General features: G+C 41.5%; 1 protein-coding gene across 1 annotated transcript in view; it reads left to right on the top strand.

The window, feature by feature from the left end:
- FSTL4 (follistatin-like 4) overlaps positions 1-19,959 on the top strand; it is a 662,587-nt gene that overhangs the window by 269,726 nt on the left and 372,902 nt on the right. Inside the window, exon 3 of the mRNA XM_011951100.1 lies at positions 14,203-14,236. Coding sequence (XP_011806490.1) covers positions 14,203-14,236 — 34 coding nt within the window. The remainder of the gene's footprint in view (positions 1-14,202; positions 14,237-19,959) is intronic.

Here is a 19,959-nt window from a genome sequence, read left to right as displayed (position 1 = left end):
AGGCTGTAGGGGACAAAGCTTCCCTGTGCCTTTGCCCAGGCACAAGGACCCTCCTGGGAGGTGTGGGTGGCTAAGGCTGGCCTAGTTCCTGACATGGCACGTGTGGGGCAGGTATTTCTCTACTTGAGGAGTGACATTGCATGCTGTCTTGCATGCTCCCTCATTCCTTTCTCACGACAATCTTGTAGGTAGCACCTTTCAATCTCCACTTCAGACGAGGAAACTGAAGCTCATGGTACATCCTACCTAAGGAACGGAAAGAGGACAGGGAATAAAACTGGATTTTCCTTGGGATCCTCGGATGGGCCAGGTCCTAAGTAAACACCAGTCTAGCTCTGCTGACCACTGGGGGCCTTTCTGCCTTTTGACTCTGTTGGAAAAGAAAATTGAAAAACAGTCTTATTGTGCCTTAAAGGCTTTTTAATTAAATATAACTCGTTTAATTTAAACTGCTTTAAGTTCCATTTTTAATATAAGTGTTATAGTGGTACAATGAAAGTGCCTTCTAATCAAAGTGTGTATGGGGATTTATCTCCCCATACAAAAAGCCTGTGGGAGCCCAAACCAATTATTTATTCAGACAGCAATCAAAAATCACCAGATTCTGAGGAAGGTATGCATGGTGGAGGTTCGTGGGTGTGGGTAGGAGTCGGAAGTTCCTCTGGGGGCTGTGAAGATTGAAAGAGGTGGGTGTGGAGAGGGCTCAGCATGGAGCCTGGCATGGGTAATTGCTTAGCAAATAGAAGCTGCCACTGGGATGCTACTGCCATCCCTAGGACCTCCGCTGCTTCCCCTGCTAGTTCTTACTGCTGGTGCCACAGCTACAAAGTGGAGAGATGACAGTAAAGAGAGAGGCTCACCGAGTGGGCAGGAGGGATTGAACAGTCCTGAGCAGACAAATGTGCTCAGATTGGGTATTGGAGTAGAGACCTACTCCAGTACCAACGCCCAGGAGGGACCCGGCCTGACCGCCTGATCTAAAAAAGCAAAGCCTTTCCCCTCTGGCAGTCTATCCCCCTTCCTTGTTTCGTTTTGCACCATGGCACTTCTTAGCATGAGATATTCTCTGTATTTCCTTTGTTTGTTTGTTTGTTGCCTGTCTCTTCCAGTGAGATCCTAAGCTTCATAAGGACTGGGGCTGGGGCTGTCTTGGCACTGCTACATCTCCAGGACAATAGATATCTACTGAATGAGTGAACACATGAACAGACAAAGGGATGATGAAATGAATTGCTCAGGAGGCCCATCAAGAGCTCTGCTGAGAGCCCTCGGTGATGGGGCTGAGGGTCTTGGGGAGGGTCAAGGAGGTGGGAATTGCAAGCTAGGACCTGGTGGGAAGGTATCCACAAAGCTGAGCCCACAGAGGCTGTGAGTGATGGGAGCGAAAGTGGAGAGGGGAAAGAGGAGATGCTCAGGAGGACAGAGGGAACACTGGCTAGCAGGAAGATCCAAGGGGAGGGGACCTATTGCTGTGTCAGATGACAGTTTCTGGTGGGAAGTCTTGGATTAAGGGGTCTTCAGGTGTCCCTTTGGAGAAGAGGGTATGTCTGACCTTAAGCATTGGCCACTTTGGGTATTTTCAGCTTATCCCAATCAGACACCACTTGCACCCAGTCCTGTCCCTAGCCGGCCTTTCCCAGCGTGCTCACCTTCTCAGAGGCTCCAGCCCGATCCATCACCACTGGCCCCACCATGACTCTGGCACATTTTGCATCTTCATGTCAGACCGTCTGTATCTGTGACTCCCTAACTCTATGTTCAAAACAAAGAATGAAAAATAGACTGAGACATGAGGACTGTACTGGAGGGCACACTTTCTTCCTTTTTTGTCTTTTAGCTTTCTAGGCACAGGTTATTCTAAACCTCATCTTGGGCTTGCAGTTGGCAGAAAGAAAACAAGTAGCAGATTGGAATATCATGTTAAACAGGTGGATGTCAAGTTGTATCATTTATTGGATGGTTCGTGGAGGGTATCATAAATAATTTAAACATGAACTCCTGCCCCCTTTCCTCCCAAGAGCCACTTGTCCTTGCTGTCCTCTCTCCTCCCCCAGACACCCACAAAACTGTCATGATTTTCTTATGGATCATGGACTCCTGGAATAAAGTCAGTGCAGGAAAGAAGCTTGTTCGATCGGACAGCTGGTGAACATGAAGCATCTCAGAATGAGGAAAGCATCACAGGCTGTCCTTGTGTTTCTGTAGAAACTTTACCTACAAAAGGAAAAGTAGAGAATGTCAGGCTTCAGTGGCAGTTGGTGTGTTCCGTGAGCGAATTGGGAAATTGCACTCACCTCCATCTTCTTACCCGGAGATCTTGGGATAATCTGATTTCATTCTAGCAATAGAATGTGTTTAGGGCCTATGCCATGCCAGGCCCTGTGCTGCAGTAAAAGATGAAAGAGACATGGACCCTGGGGAGATGGACACGCCTCTTGTGGTTACAGTCTGGTAACGACCATTGCTTTTGTGGTTAAGCAGTTCTGCAGATAATGCCTGTGTTAGGTCAAGCCCTGCTAGTGTCAGTGGAAATAACAATGACATATTAATGAGGTCATTCCTCGGGGTGCTGAGTTACAGCCCCATGCTGCTAACTGTTATGATGGTCTTGGACATGGTGATTACTCATTCTGAGAGATGTGGATTACTTTCCAAATCAAAAAGTTAATTAGTTTTTAATTTGTTGGGTTGTCTGAGAGATACAATGAGAAAATTCCCCTCTTGCCTTCTTGGTCCCTTAATCTGGCTGTGTGCAGGCAATTGTGTTTAACAAGGAGCAGTGATCAATCAGTTATTGACATTTATTTCATCAAATGTAACTGAGTGTTTACTCATATTGTCACTTTGGTGGATTTGCTATCAAAGACTGTCTTAAATTCAGGGCTAATGTTTCTTTTTAAGTTATAAATGAGTAACCTTTAGCATAAAGCTTTAAATGATATCTAGAATTTAAATTCTCGTATGATATTTCCAAATCATCTTAATTTCTGAAGATGGGCACATATCCCTTTGCTTTCTTTTTTGTCTAGTGTCTGGTAGTCACCATTAATTCCGTTTCTTTTTAGAGTATCACAGCTTTCTCCTTCACTGACCACCCTCTGCTTCCCGTCAGAAAGCCCTGGACAGAACTCTCTGTGGGACTCTGCCCATGTTTCTGAGATATCGCCTCAATTGTCCTGGCTGGGCTGTCAGGTCTGCCCGTTTTACAGATGGGCAAACTGGAGTGGGAAGTATCCGGTGGCTTCCTCAGGACTGCAGCTGGTGAAGCAGCTGCTGAAAAGAATCAGGTGATTCAGACCTACTGGAGGCTTTGCCCTCAGGGGCATAATAAAGTTGGTATTCTCAGGTCTCCCCACAAGAAGCTATTGATGGGTTTATCATGGTGATTCTTTTTTAAATTAGTAAAGTAAAAGAGTACCTAAACAGTAAAGACATTTCCTTTGTTTTTTTTTTTTTTTTTTTTTTTTTGAGCCGGAGTCTCGCTCTGTCGCCCAGGCTGGAGTGCAGTGGCCGGATCTCAGCTCACTGCAAGCTCCGTCTCCCGGGTTCACGCCATTCTCCTGCCTCAGCCTCCCGAGTAGCTGGGACTACAGGCGCCCGCCATCTCGCCCGGCTAGTTTTTTTTTTGTATTTTAGTAGAGACGGGGTTTCACTGTGTTAGCCAGGATGGTCTCGATCTCCTGACCTTGTGATCCGCCCGTCTCGGCCTCCCAAAGTGCTGGGATTACAGGCTTGAGCCACCGCGCCCGGCCTTCCTTGGTATTTTTAAAAAGTCATCTGACATGATCTCTTCCTTTTGTCTTCATAAACCTCCCTTTAAACTCTCTGGCTTAGTTATTTTAGACTTCCCAGCCCCGTGTACACTGGTTTCCTTACATTGATCCATTTATTGTCATTTATTGTAAGATAGGCAATAGAGGGGACACAGAGCTTACTTGCTGTGCCATCTGTTTCAGCCCCAAAGTGGGAAAACTTGCACTGTTTTATTTGTTTGTTTGTTTGTTTCGAGACAGGGTCTCACATTATCACACAGGTTGGGGCGCAGTGGCTCAATCACAGCTCACTGCAGCCTCTACCTCCCTGGGCTCCGGTGATCCTCCCACCTCAGCCTCACAAGTATCTGGGACTAAAGGTAGGCACCACCATGCCCAGCTAATTTTCATATTTTTTTGTAGAGATAGGGTTTCACCATGTTGCCCAGGCTGGTCTTGAACTCCTGGGCTCAAAGGAGACTTGCACTTTCTTTGCCTATATGGCCATGCCCAGCCCTCTCCCCTTCAGACTTGGTCTCCTGGGAAGATGAGAAAGGCAAGCTCAACCTCTACTGACTGGGCAACTCCTAGGCAGGGCTGGCTGAAAGGTGCAGGGACCCCCGGCCTTTATCAAACTCCCTCAGCTATCTAAGCCCCTAAAGGTTTAGCGTTGGTGGCTGTGCCTCCCCCACCTTTGACTGGCCTTTAAGGCAGTAAGCCCATCCACCAGGGCTACACACACCTCTCATTAACCCCAGAGCCATCTGACACTGTTCTCTGTGGTGCAGGAGGGGAACTCTGACCCCTCGATTAAGTGGCATTTCTCAAGAGCCAGCACCCCTTTGGTGTTTTTCTTGAGCACTTGCAGCAGGCTCTGCATAACTGGAGGAAGCAGGGGGTGTTTAGACCCTCCCCTAGAAAATCCTGTTCTTTGCTGGATTATTCAGCTTGGCTTTCAAACTAGCCCCGGGTTTAGGGTTAATTCCCTAACTTTCTCTGGCTTTGAAGACCCAGACATGGTGTGCTGAGAAATATAACAACTCAATAGTTTTCCTTCTGCCTTTAACTGAGCCATATAAATGAGATAAAGTGTGCAAAACTCTTACTGTGTGCACAGTAAGTGGGAGCCAGCAGTGGAATACGTGCTACATAAGGCGCCACTTTATTTAGCTGTATTTTGTCAGTCCAAGTGAAGATTTTAATTGCAGAATAGTGTCTTGCTAGCAAAAATGAACCTGCTTAGAGTCAAGTTTTTGAAATTCAAGTGAATAAGTGAAAAACTGTAACAAAGGTTGTTAAAGAAACACTCATTTTAAGAGCATCTCAGATATGAAAAACTTAGAACTTAGACGTCAGAATTTCAGTAGCGATGTGTCCCATGGCAAAGCTTCCATCTCATCTGTACTAATTGGTTCATAAATTGAACATGTGGGCTTCCTTTTATGTGTCCTCAGGAAGTTGGGCCCGAGGAACTCAGAAGCCAGGGGTTTCCTCAGCCCCTCAGCTGCTGGATGGAGGTACTGCCAGTCAGGGGCCCATCTTCAGGGCACTGGCACAGGGACCTCCTCAGGCTGGGCCCCTTGTACAGCAGACTCCTTTCTGCTTTGTCTACAAAGATCTGGCCACGTTGAACTCTACTCCATTTACTGTTTCATTTCATTCTCTTCTCAGTGTGGATGCTTTTGATCCCCCACTTTCCTAACCCGTGTAGCCAATATTTTTCCAGTGAATCCCATAATATTTTGGGTGACAGACTGAGGCTTACTCCTTAACCAAGGACCTCTGAGAGCATGGATGCGGAACCGTCACTATGGGTCTGGGGCGGGGCTTCACCATTCTTTTCTAGAGCCTCACCCCCTGTGCCCAAGACAGACACGGGATGGATCTAGGGGTAGAATTTGGCCCATTTATACTATTTCAGCAGCCTTCAAACTGGTTTTTGGTCGCTGAGAATCTGTAATCGGCTTTTGGATTATGAAAAATATTGCTCAGCACTCATATTGATTCAAAAATAAAGATTGTGTAGTTTCACTGCGTAGTAAAATACAGCTTTATAGAATGGCAATTTTTTATTTAAGTTCTTCTACATTATAGCAAGAGATAATGGATTCAGGAAGGGCACAGTGAGGAATAAAGCTGTTGTATTGTATTGGTTAAATGACATTTTAAATGATTTGGCTGTCAAACTCGTAGAAAGGTTATGAACAGTCAATGAAAAATCTAAAATTAATTCCCTGCTTCAAGAAAGTGTGATTTATACTATAACAAAATTAGATTTTTAGTTAAAGAAATTTAGTCATTAAGTAATGCCCATGCGCTAAGTCTCATTTATAACCATCTGTTTTGAAGCTTCTGCAGAAAATAATTTCTTCCTTAGACAATGCATCTAGGGCCTTGGTGTCATTATGTCAATGAATTTCATTCCTTACATTTCTGCTACAGCTTTTGAGGGGTTGCTTTTCTAAGGACTGGAAAGATGGATTCTTATTTAGCCTCAATAATTGAGGAAGCCATTGAGCTCATTTATCTCCCAAAAATAATCTGATCATCTCCCTCTCTTAGCTCATTTCATGAATGGTAATGTTGATGATGATAGTGGCACATGTTGGAGGACTGCCTATGTGCAGGACACCATGCTAAGCATGGGACAAGCTTATTATTATTTCATTTGATCATCACAATTACTCTATGAGGAATGTCCTATTTCTGCCTTTACAGATGAACAAACAGAGACTTAGGAAATGTTAAATAATTCAACAAACGTGACAGAGGCACAGCTGGCAGGAACAAGTGAGGATCTAGCCCAAATCCATCTGACTTCAGAGCCCCCACTCTTAATCCTTGTCATATTATTCATGAATGTGTGTTGAGTATTTCCTTGGAGGAAGTATAGTGGTAGGACCTCAGAAGTTTGAGTCTAGTCCTGATGTGGCCACTTCTCACGTGATATTCAGCAAGTTGCAGTCTTTCCCTCAGTACATCTTTCTTCATTTGTAAATTAGGAAGTGGGGTTTGTTCTCTCTATTTAACAAACTTCTGATTACTCTTGGGTAATTTGTCTTATTTTAAATTTTTTACTGGAGCATATCAAATATATAGTAAAGGCACATATCCAAAGTGTGGCACTTGGTTAATAATATTTTGTAAGTGAGCACATCTATGTGACCACCACCAAGATGATAATATAGAACATTTCCAGCATCCCGGAAACCACTCTGTGTCCCCCTGATCATTATTCTCCCAAAGGTTACTGCTCATTTATCATCAGAGATTGGTTTTGCTTGTTTCTGAGATTTATAAAAATAAAATCTTATAAACTGTACTCTTTCTTCCTGCCTTCTTTCCCTCAGTGCCGTGACAGTGAGATTCAGCTACATTATCACATATTGCAGAGTTTTTTCTTTTGCATTGCAGTGAAGTTTTTCATTGTATGGATATGCCATAGTTTACCCATTCTACCATTGGTGCACATTTGCATTACATATCATGCTGCATTCAGCATTCTTATATATGCATTTTGGTGCTCACATGAATGTACTTCTGTTGGACATTTACTTAGGAGTTAAATTGTTGGGTCTGGAACATAGATGTCACAATAGTTATTTTAACATAATTTAATTACGGGGAATTGGTTAAACAGATATTAAAGGACTAAGAAGGTGGAAAAGGAAACACGGCAGTAGTTAAGAGCAGCACCTGCCGGAAGGAATACCTTTATCACTACCGTCTCCAGGGGAGGAGCCTCGCCATACTGGGACTCAGACCAATGAGCAAAGTTTTGCTGGTGCTGGTTCCTCTGAGAGTATAAAAATTATACTTCCTTCATATCCTTGTAAACATTTAGTGTTATCAGTTTTTTAAAATGTCATCTATAAACCACATATAATTGTGGTTTATAACAGTATCCCACTGTGGTTTCAACTTACGGAGTGCCTATTCAAATCTTTTACTCATTCTTCAATTAGGTTATTTGTATTTTTCTTATTGATTTGCAAAAGTATTTTATATATTCTCAATAAGTCATTTGTAAGATATATGGATTGCAAGTATATTTCCTTAATGGCTTCCCTTTCCATTTTCTTGATCCTATCTTTTAATAAATAGAAGTCTTAATTTTAATAAACTCTGAGATATTCTTTTGGTATTGCTTTTCACATTCTCTTTAAGAAATTTTCATCTATGTAAAAGCCATGAAGATACTCTTGATATCTTATAGAGACTTAGCTGCTTTACTTTTCACATATACATCTATAATCCATCAGGAAATGATTTTTATGTATGTTCTAAGATACGTTCTACATTTTTTCCATGAGGTTGCCATGATGTGTTTAAACTTGCTTAAGTCTCAGCATATGGTCAATTTTTATAAATCTTGAATTGACCCTTGAAATGAAGTGCTATTTGGTACAGTGTTTGATGTATATCAATTAGGTCGAGTTTTAAAATTATAGTGTTCAACTCTTCTATATCCTTACTGATGCTTTTTTCCTCTACTTGTTCTATCAGTGAAAGACAGAGATTTTTAAAATTTTCCTGCCATTATTGTGGGTTAAAAAAATATTCCTCTTAGTTCTTTGAGTTTTGGCTTTGTATATGTTTAGACTATGCTACTAGGTATGTGCAAGTTTAGAATTGCTGTATATTCCTGTTAAGTTGTTCCTTTTCTAATCATGAACCATCCCTTTTTATCACTAATAATGATTCTTGCCTACTTTATGTATGGCCATGTTTTCTTGGTTGAAGTTAATATGGTTTATCGTTTAAATCTTTGCATTCAGCCTTTTTGTAATGCTCTGTTGCCCAGGTTGGAGTACAGTGGTGCGATCTGGGCTTACTGCAAGCTCTGCCTCCTGGGTTCACGCCATTCTCCTGCTTCAGCCTCCCAAGTAGCTGGGACTACAGGTGCCTGCCACCATGCCTGGCTAATTTTTTGTATTTTTAGTAGAGATAGGGTTTCACCATATTAGCCAGGATGGTCTCCATCTCCTGACCTCGTGATCCGCCTGCCTCGGCCTCCCAAAGGGCTGGGATTACATGTGTGAGCCACGGCGCCCGGCCCAATCCTTGTGTTTTAGTGGGATTATTTAGCCCATTTATAGCTAAATAGGTTTAAATATAAACCTGTGTTTTCTCTGTTCTATATTCCTTTTTCTCATGCCTTTCTTGTCTTCTTTTGGATGAGACAGTTTTGGTTATTTCATTCTTTTGGTGTCATAGCACTAATTTTGCCATTTTTTTGGATAGTACTAGGACATTATAACACTTGAATCTCATTTGACCTCCTGACCTTTTTAAAAAAATCATATTACTATGTATTTTAGTTCTACAAATATTTTTATCTTACAGTGCATTATTGTTGTGTTAAGCAGCCCAAATGTATTTTTATTTATTTATTTATTTATTTTTGCACTTTTTAGTGCTCCTTATTTCTTCTTACATAGCTATACATTCATCTGAATAATTTTTTGCCTTTTTTTTGCCTTAAAAGTTCCCTATAATGTATTGTTCTTAGTGTTAATTTGTTGGCAATGTATTCTTTCAGGGTTTTTTGGGTCTAAATATAACTGTATTTTACCTTCATTTATTTTACCTTATAAATACCCATATTTTCGTTGGATTCTATGTTTTTTTCAAATTTTAAAGATGATGGGCACTATGCTTATTGCCTGGGTGAGCTTTACACCAAACCCCCAAGACATGCAGTTTACCTGTATAACAAATGTGCATATGTACCCCTGAACCTCAAATAAAAGTTTAAAAAATTAAAAACTAAAGATGGCATTCCATTGTCTTCTGGTTCCATTATTTTCTCCTGAAAAATCAGCTATCACACTTACTGTTGCTCCTTTGTAGGCAGTGTTCTCCCCATCTCTACCACCCACCCTTTGGCTGTTTTAAAGATTTTCTGTTTGTCTTTGAATATTCAACTATTTTACTGAGTACTTAGGTATGGTTGTGTTTGTATTTATCTTGCTTGGGGCATGTGGAGATTCCCAAATTTCTGTCTGGATGTCTTTCATTAATTTTGGAAAAGTATCAACCAGCATCTCTTTAAATATTGATTCTGCCCAATTTTCTCTGTCCTTTCACTCTGAAAATTTAATGACATGCTTGTTAGAACTCTGCCATGTTACAGTGTCTCATATTTTTTTCTGTATTTTTCATTCTTTATCTTTTTTCCTTTCAGATCTTTTGTTTGGTTATTTTTTTACTGATCTAGCTCCCATCTTACTATTCCTTTCTTCAGTTGTATTTAATCTGTTGTTAAATCCATCTAATGAATTTTTCAGTTATTTAATTTTCAGTTATGAAATTTTTGTTCGATTACTTTTGTTTATTTTTATTTCAATAGGTTTTTGGAGAGCAGGTGGTGTTTGATTACAGTTTTTTAGTGGTGATTTCTGAGATTTTGGTGCTGCATCACCTGAGCAGTGTACACGGTACCCAATATATGGTCTTTTAATTGATTCCAGTTTTATAATGAAGTTCAGCATCTTTTCTCCTGTTTTCCTAAACATATTAGCCATAGTTATTCTAAAGCTTGTGCCTAAGAACTCTAAGATCTGGATAACACGTGGCTGTTTCTGTGGTCTATTTTCTTGGATTTTAGCCATTTGATCCCATTTCCTGCTATGCCTGGTAATTTTAGATTGGATGTTGGAGATTATATATGAAAAATTGTAAAGTCTGTGAATCACTTTATTGTTTTCCACAGAGGATTTATTTTTCTTTGTTAGAGCCCTGGAATATCATCTTTATCTACTCAAGAATAGGAATAATTTGAGAATATATGGTATTAGCAGTAAGTCTGCTGCATTTACCAGGGCCATTATTTCTTGGAAAGCCTAATTTTTGTCTCTCTAGTGCCATGTACTTTCAAAATCTATATGTAGGTTTTATTATTATTATTACTTTTTGCTTGTTTGAGGCTACTTTTTAACTTGTTTCTCAGCCTTTTGCCCTTTATATGTGTAGCTCAGGCATAATCATATAACCAAGGGGAAGCTGAAAATGTTGAGCTCAGTTCTTTCTGGTTTCCTTTTCCAGGGTTTCTGACCCTCAGTTTCTGGCTTCTTTGGTAGCCTTGCACTCTGATTTTTATTTCCCATCTCAGAGAGACTTCTCTAGGTTCTAGAATGTTACATTCTGTTTGGCTTCTATGCAAAGCAGCAAATGTCGCAAAGGGGAAATGTGGCCGTGAATATGGGGCACATCTCAATGGACTTTTCTGTCATAACTTTCCTTTAAATTCTGGCTGCTTTTGTTGCTGTTGGATGCCTTCAAAAACTTTTTTAAATTCCATTTTTATATAGTTGTTGATAGCAGAAGAATTAGTCTGATACAAGCTACTTTTTTATGGCACAAAGAAGAAGTCTATCATAAAATTTTCACAATGTCCCTAGGAATTGACTATCATGACTATTTTTAAAGTTGGAATGCTATGTGCATAGGCATTCGAATCAGATTTTGGGAGTTAAATCTTAGCTGCCCACTGACCAAAATGTGAGACCTTGGACAAGTTTAACCTCTCCTCCCCTTTCAGTCAGTCTCTGAGAAATGAAGTGGAAGAACTAGGAGGCTGAGGCAGGAGAATCGCTTGAACCTGGGAGGCAGAGGTTGCAGTGAGTCGAGATCGTGCCACTGCACTCCAGCTGGAGCCACAGTATGAGACTCTGCCTCAAAAATTAAAAAATTTTAAAATAAATCAGATAATCCTATTTTTATTTAAATTATGTCAGAGTATAATAAAAGGAAAACTTCCAAATTCATTACATAAAATTGGTTTTGTTTTAATTTCGTTTATTTTTTATTTTTTGGAGACAGAGTCGTACTTTGTCACCCAGGCTGGAGTGCAGTGGCATGATCTCGGCTCACTGCAAGCTCCACCTCCCGGGTTCATGCCATTCTCCTGCCTCAGCCTCCCGAGTAGCTGGGACTACAGGTGCCCGCCACCATGCTTGGCTAATTTTTTGTATTTTTAGTAGAAACGGGGTTTCATCGTGTTAGCCAGGATGGTCTCAATCTCCTGACCTCGTGATCCGCCCGCCTGGCCTCCCAAAGTGCTGGGATTACAAGTGAGAGCCACCGTGCCCGCCAATTTCTAAATCTGATAAGAAAAATATGAGATTGGTAGACCAATCTCATTTATGAATATCAATACAAAAAATTATAGACCAATAAATGTAAAACATATGTACAATAATAAACGGAATCCAGCAGCATACTTAAAAAGTATATTATGACTAAGAATAACTTGTTTCAGAAGTACAGGGGTAGTGGAATATTATGAGATCTACTGTGTAAGTCAGCCTATTAATAGAACTAAGGAGAAAAATCATATGATTATCTCCTTAAATGCCAGAGAAAAGTACTTGATAAAATCCAACACATTTATTTTATTTTATTTTTTATTCAACAAATATGTATTGAGCATCTGTTCTGCTATAGCACTGATGATGCAAGAGTGAAAAAGATACTGGCGCCATCCCAACCCACATTCCACTAGAGGGAAACAGTCAATAAACAAATGAGTAAAGGAACAAGCTGTTTTTCAGCTAGCACATACATTTATTTTTAAAACTCAATAAAATGTATATTGACAAACTAGCTAGAAGAAATAATAAGAGAACATTTATGATAACAAAAGACATACAAAAAAGAAATATTCAAAATATGCACAAGGAAAACTATAAAATACTCTCGAAAGAAGCAGAAGTAGACTCAAACAATTATTAAAATCCCATGTTATTAGGCAAGAACATGCAATATTATATAGATGTCAGCTTTCCCTAAATTAATTTATAAATTTTATGTAACCACAACAAAAATTTTGTAGTTTTTTTCTGGATTTTTTCATAATCATGAATATCTCCTGGTCCATAAATACTAGTTGTTTCAAGAAACAGAGATGCCAGGCTTTGGAGCAGGTTACTGAGGAAGTTTGGGAGGAGCTGGGTTTGCTTTGTGCAAAATATGCCCTGTGGCTTATGTTTCCTGCATTACACCTGTCATCTCTGTGCCCCTACCTCTGAACCCTTACCTGATGAGTACTCCTTCAGGAACCAGAGTTTGGTTTGTGTGATGGGCTGTTGGCATGTGACATGGATCTTCCACTGGTCTCCAATGGGACTTTTTGCTCAGTAGAAAGGTAGCAGTGAGGGAATGTAATTTGGGTAGGACAACCTTCCCAGTGCCCTCTTAGTTTCATCTCTAATATTGCCTCCCCATTCTGACCACAAGAGGATGCTAGACAAGAATGCTAAGGTGTGAAAGACAATGCTATTGCCTTAAAAAGCACTGTTGCTGAATTACCTTCCTGGCTGCAGTGTTGAGGCGGTAGTCATAGTTTGGTGTTTTCTCTTCTCTTCTTTAGTTGCTAGTATGGACTTTCAGCTTATTTTTAACCTTAGGCTTTTTATCCAAAACATGTCATTTGTGATGAGTTGGAGATACTTTTTATTAGTTATGAAGCTGCAATATGCATTTCTAGTCTTTTCCCCCACTACTTCTCACCAAGACTTTTCCTTCTTCTAGAGCTACCCTGAATTTTCCTACCACCCAACATTTTCCTATGCCATTCGCTCTTCCTGGTCCACTCTCCCTCCTCCATTTCTGTCTGAAAACCTGCCTATTCTTCAGTGCTATTTTCAAAGGTTCTTTTAAAAACACTTTTCCTTATGTTTCCAACTGGAATGTGAAATACTGCTATTTACAAGACAAATCACCCTTTGATTTCTCAGTAATTTGCATTTGTTCTGTAGCCCCCTAATCAACTGTGAATATCAATGCAGGTACTCTGTTTTACCTGGGTAACTTCTGGAGTACTTTGCTTATTGCCCTTCACATAGTAGGCATCAATAAAGATGGGATTGAATTAGGAAAACCCAAGGGCTTAATTTAGTTCAGTGGCACGGACTGGCTATCCAAATTGTTCATAGGATCTCACCCTTTGGAAACTATAAATTGTGTTTAATCCATCATCAGGTGATGTCAGTGACATACATAGGAGCAGTGGTGGTCTTCACCATAGCACCACGAAGAAGAACCTGCTGCTAGCCAGATAATTTTAGCCCCTGTCTACTTATGTTTTCTTCAGTCCCTAAAAGCACCTACAGTTCAGGCAGAGGGTGGGTCATCAACCTGGAAGAGTCTTCCTTAACACTTGGTACCAGCCCAGATTCCAAATAAGGAAGACCCTGAGAATTAGCTGTGCTCGTTGAAAACTTTGTGATTAACAGTTTTTTTTTCCTAAGCCCTCAAAGCAACAAGTTGTTTACATTTATAGATGTACATGTTGAGAGTTCAGTAAACCCAACATTGCTCAGTGTCATGTTCTTAGTAGATTGTTCACCTTTTCATAAATATGTGACTAACAAGAGAGGAGATATTTGCAAGTATCTGTATATATGAATTATTCTTCAAAAAACACAAAGTCTTTCTTTTCTTGCAGGAGCCCAGAAGCTTTGAAGTCACAAGAAGAGAAGGTAGGAAAAACGCACTCATACCCATTTTCTTTTCAGTGTTAACATTTTTGAAGTAGTTTTCTGAAACTAAGATGAACTTCAGACTGTGGGCAGCTCATTCTTTGAAATTTCATGTGGCCTTTTCTGGGTGCTGACTACTTGGCATTTGTCTGTAGGGACTCGATGGACTGAAGGCCAGGTTTGCTTGTGAAAACTATGACTTCTACCTACAAGTACCAGAGGAGGGGGTACTTGAAGTACTGGCTCATTCACAATCATGTTTTTGGTTTGTTAAGAGGAGCCACATTTTTGAGTGAAGCTTGGAATAATTATTAGTTTTACCCGACAAAACAACACGAACAACACAAAAAAATTGCTTATGGTTTGTGGTATTTCAATATCTAGGAAGAGATACCACTGTGAAAAATATTTCTGAATAGATTTCTTACGGCTTCAGTTAAGCTGAAATAGAAATAACTAATTAATTTTCCTTTTGTAAACAATTCCATGATGTTCTGTTTCCCCTGCCAGAGTTCTTGTAGCACATTTGTTTTATGGTCTCTGAGGTAAACATATATGGGTGATAATTTCAGAAATCTTTTAGTGGAAATTGAAGTTTGCCTTATTCATTTTCAGTAATACCTAGTCTCTAATAAGGGATGTCTTTTGTATGATTTGTGGAATCATTGGCAATCATCTTTTCATTTATGGATGGAACGATGAGATCAGAAATGAAAATAAGTTCCTGGTCTAGAATGTGGCTTTGGTTTTAGCCTTCACCACATCCTTCTCTGTGGTACTGTCTCCAAAAAGGGAGACAATCTAAAAGAAGTTAGCAAATTCTATATTGACTCCTAAATCTAACATTGCTTTGCCTCCTGATTAGTTCTTGTGTTATGCAACACAGCAAAAGACATAGGATGGCTATGTTATCAACATGTGTTGCTAGAGCTTGGTAACACAAACTTTTCACGCTATTGTGGCCAGCGGATAGTTTGCTGCTGTCCATGGTGCTGGATCCCTAGGGTCATAGGATCTGGATAATCTGACTCTAAGATGAACTTTCTGGCTTGCATTCCCATTTGCCATTATCTTTGGTTTCAGACTCGATGTCCTCTGAACTGTAGGGCAATTTGTAAAGCAAACTGCGTTGTTTGGATACCAAAACCAAATGGATGAAGGTGGATGGGGCTGGGAAGGATATTTCTTATGGAAAGTAATGTTCACAGTGGGTACCGTGACCATGTAAGTTGGAGAGAAATAGCTGGAAGGAGAGGAGAGTTTGACATGAACTTTGGCTTTGAATAATATCTGTTTATGCCAGTATCCCGACTGTGAATGTTTGGAATTGATTTGCATTATAAAATCACATATAAACTTAACCTTTTTGGAATCTTACTGTCCTTGTGTTGAAAATGTCTCTAATAAGGCTGGGGTTGTAGAAGAGCCATGTATTTCTATTCAAATGCATGAAAAAGGCCTGATTGAACTTATGACTTCAAACCCCCAGAAGAATGAGAGTGTCCAGAGGATGAGTGAAGGTGTAGTCAGGCTGCACTGCATTCATCCATAACCTCTCTACCGCTGGAAGCGTCAGCCTTCACAGATGGTTGACTAGGAACATATACTGTGGGTTTGTACTAGCAAATTTGTTCTGACATCACATAAACTTTTTTCTTCCTATTGTGCACTGATGTCTTTCTTGCTTGTTTCTGTCAAAGTTGAACGTTTGAGAGTTCCTGAAATAGCCCAGTGCCGTAACGTCAATGCTTACAACCTGGCAGGAAGAAAAGGAGTGGGACCTTGCCGGCTGGTTCTAAATATTTTTAGGTCTGGGAATTCACTGACTTACTGACTTGGGTTGTGGGATTGTTAATCTTCTCCAGAACAGTGTACAAGTATAAAAATAATAGAAGCACTATGGTGCTTCAGTAAACTATATTTCTTTCAAAGAAAAGTAAGATATTGTCTAGCAATGAACACCTGGGTTGGTTCCCAGCTCTGACTTGACCTGGGACTGAAAGAGGAACAGATGAATAATAGTTGATTTTTCTGCACAGTTTATGAGGCCCAGAAGAGTCTAGAAAGTCTTCAAGTCTGGAGAGGAAGCTCCCAGTCACAGAACCTGAGGAGGTTTTCTGTTTTGGTTTGTCTTATTTCAATGCTGTACCTGACTCAGGAGCATCCACTCCATTGAAGGTTTGGAGCCACAGATGGCTAACCAACTGCAACTTCGCACCATGTGACTTTTGGAAACTCTTGACTAAGTATGTGTGTTGAGAAGTGAGAGGGGCTAATGTTAGCAGTGGAAGTTGAGTCCAGGTCAAATCATAGTGGGAACTAGGGACAGTTGGGGCAAAGTGAATGCACTGTGTGCCTTAGACCTGTCCTCTGCCCTATTTCCCCCTCCTCCCCTCCAGCCGTAGATGTCATGCTGTCTAGCTTTCTTGCCTCTGGCCTCACACTGTTCCTGCATGCCTTGTCCCTCATCCTTGTCAAATCCACCTCCCCTTCATCCTTTCCAACTCTGTTTCTTGAAGTGTTTAGCTTACCCTATCTAATTGGAGAGGCAAGGGCTCCTATCAGGTTGTTAATTTCCTGAGATCAGAGACCCTGCCTGCTCCTTCGTCCCCAAATTCCTCACAGCCCTAGCTCAGGGCCAGTAGTTAACCAACAATTGTTTCTTAAATTAAATGCAAGCTACATATTCGCTTTGTGTGTGTTGCCTTTTCATTCCGGCCTTTGCTAGTAATATCTAAGTGAGGCACTGGGCCCTTTGGTTCTAGAAAGGCACTTTTAAAGAAATGTTCTGTGGCTATCATTAGATATTCCTGGCTGATGCACTGATGAAAATTCAGATAAGCCTAGTATTACGGGTTGAATTGTGTTCCCCAAAAAGACGTGTCAAAGTCCTAACCCAGAACCTGTGAATGGGACCTTATTTGGAAATAGGGTTTTGGCAGATATAAAGACAAAGTCGTAATGGATTAGGGTGGGCTCTGATCCAATAGTGAGATCCTTATAAGAAAAAGGAGAATTGGACACAGACACACAAGGAGAACATCATATGATGATGGAAGCAGAGAATTGCTGGCAACCACCATAAGCTGGCAAGTTGCAAGGAACCCTCCATCCCTAGAACCTTCAGAGAGATCATGGCCCTGCCAGCTGCTTAATTTTGTACTCGCAGCCTCCAAAACTGGGAGAAAATCCATTTCTCTGGTTTTAAGTCACTTCGTTTGTGGAGCTTTATTATGGTGGCCTTAGGACAGTAATACACTTGGAAAATGTTGGACTCAGTAAACTTTAGTTTTCATTGTTGTTGTTGATGATGGTATTTTGACTGGAGAATCTCTCAGGATTTTTCATAGGCAAAATATCACTCTCAACAAGGAATGTAATATGCAGCATTTTCCAAACTTGGTTTTCTGTGGGATCTAACAAAATTAATTGTGTTGTTTTTGACTATCTCAGGGCAGGCATTCTATGTAGTGCCTTTTGCAAACCCTGCCCTAGAGAGCCCAGAAAGAGGGAGAGCTTCCTCCTCAGAGTGCCCAGGCACCAGACTGTGCTCCATGGGCTGTGCATGCACAGAACACTGCGGCAGCAATAATGAGAATATCTTCTTGGTCATTCTGAAGTTTTCAGAGAACGTTCACATTCTTTACCTCCCTTTTCCTTGAGTAAACTGTGACACAGAGCAGATAGCCCTGTACACATGAGACTCCTTCCTTTTCATGTTAATTTTTAGTAGGAATGAGGAATGCTTCTGGGCTGGTGCTCTCTGATGCCCTGAACCTCTCATTAATGAGTGGTGGTTGCTTAAGTGACTTGATCTTGCTTCATCACATCCAGGAGTGTCTGTACCTTATGTTGGTTGCCAAGCCCAGAGAGCTGAGAGGGACTTCCTGGGGGTGCTTTGTTTCCAAGTTATATTTGTGGGACTTGAAGGTAGACACTGTAGCAAAGATTGTGGCAGGACTACGAGACTGATAGGGTGTCCCCTGGGAAGGTAATGTGCCTCCCCAAGGGAGACGGAGCCATTCCTCCTTCAGGGGAGTCCTGTGTGACCCTGGATATTCATGCCTGGGACCTACCTATGCGAGCTGCATGGGAAGGAGTGATGGCTGCATCTCTCTGCTCTCCAGTGCAGGTATTTTTATAACTCCCTCCAGACACCTAAAATTTAATTTCACCCTTTTCTGAAGCTTCAGCAAAGGGTGCCACCCTTACCTCTCTGAGACACTCCCGTGTCCACTGTGAGGGCCAGTGCTGATTGCGACTGCCAAAATTCATCTACTCAAGCCAGTGCTTTTCCCTGACTGATCCCATCACGCTGAATTACAGCCACGAGCGAACACTTGAGTAGGCCGAGCAAATGGCAGAGATAATTCAGCCCTTGTCAGCCATCTCTGAGGAGCATAGGGCGATCGGTAAGCTATTCCAGATGTCTGTGATTGTGCTGTGATTAGGGGCTGCGAGTTTGGGGATGAGCACCAATGTCAGGTTGCATCACCTCCCCTCCCTACGCTGGCTCCCGCACATGTCCCAGCCCTGTCCAGCCTGGCCTGGCTTCCAGCAAGGCTGTGAGGGAGCCCGGGAGAGGAGGGCCGCTGCTGTCTTCAGGGAAAAGGATAAAAGGGGGTGACCATCACATGCACACCCAGCGTGGCTCTGGCTGCTTCACAGTGCAAATCTCCTAAGCAAACGTGGCCTGCCAGTCCTGAGTATGAAACTAGAGCGTCACTTTCCGAAAACCCATGGAATCGGTCCCTAATTGGCAGCTGCCTCCAGTAGCCCCTTTATAGTTCTCTGCATCTGGGTGAACTTCAGCTATCAAGAACTGCATTCTGTTTACCATTAATTTTGATTTTGTGTAGCAGATGTTTTCTGGATCTCTCAGTTCCCTGCTTAATCTATCTTGGTGTAATGTGAAGTGGCTGACTGTCTTCAGTGAAACAGATTAATAAACTCCTAGGTTATTTTGAGGTAACTTCTTTAATAGCTGCAGATGTAGGGAATTTAAAGGGAGCCATCCAGATTTGACAGTGCCTGGAACCATGGCTCTTTTTCAATTCAAGACTGCCATCTGGGGAAAGAGATGGCTTTTCCTTCCCCCATCCCACCCTCTCTCACATACAGTGGGGCACTGCGTGTTCTTCTACAGTCACTGGGCTCAAAGAAGTTGAAAGTGACATCTATCTCCTGTCCCCCAACCTCACAGAAATTGGCTCTTTCTGGGTCGTGTTGCCTTTTTTCAGCTGCTGGGAAACTATATTGTGTCTGGTTACCCGAAGTTGAATGGGAAGTGCATGGCGCACCTAGCTGATGTGTTCTGCTTAAGCAGTGATTTGGTGCCCAGTTTTGATCATGACCAATTGGTAGGCAGCTTACTCACAGTGTGACTTTGGGTAAGTTACTCAACCTTACCTGAAAAAGGATGGGGATAGTAATAGTACAAACCATCAGTCTGAATTCTGAGTTGTAGAAACCCAACTTGTGGTGGCCGAAGCCTGAGAGGCTTATGAAGCTGCAGAATCTAAGGGTGGATCTGGCTTCAAGAATAGCTGATAAAAGGATTCTCACACTCTTCCTGTCCTTCCTTCTCCTGGCACGTTGGCCTCTTCCAGGCAGCCTTCCAGGATGGCCACAAGCAGCTGCAGCTCACAGAGTCCTGCCTGCTCACCATCTCAGAGGGTGAAACTTTCCCCTAGAATGACACCAGAAAAATCCCATCAGGGTTT

This window comes from Colobus angolensis, unplaced genomic scaffold, assembly GCF_000951035.1.
Source record: "Colobus angolensis palliatus isolate OR3802 unplaced genomic scaffold, Cang.pa_1.0 Scaffold314, whole genome shotgun sequence".
Classification (NCBI taxonomy): domain Eukaryota; kingdom Metazoa; phylum Chordata; class Mammalia; order Primates; family Cercopithecidae; genus Colobus; species Colobus angolensis.
Note: the sequence above shows the minus strand (reverse complement) of the source record. Positions and strands in the feature narration are given on the sequence as shown.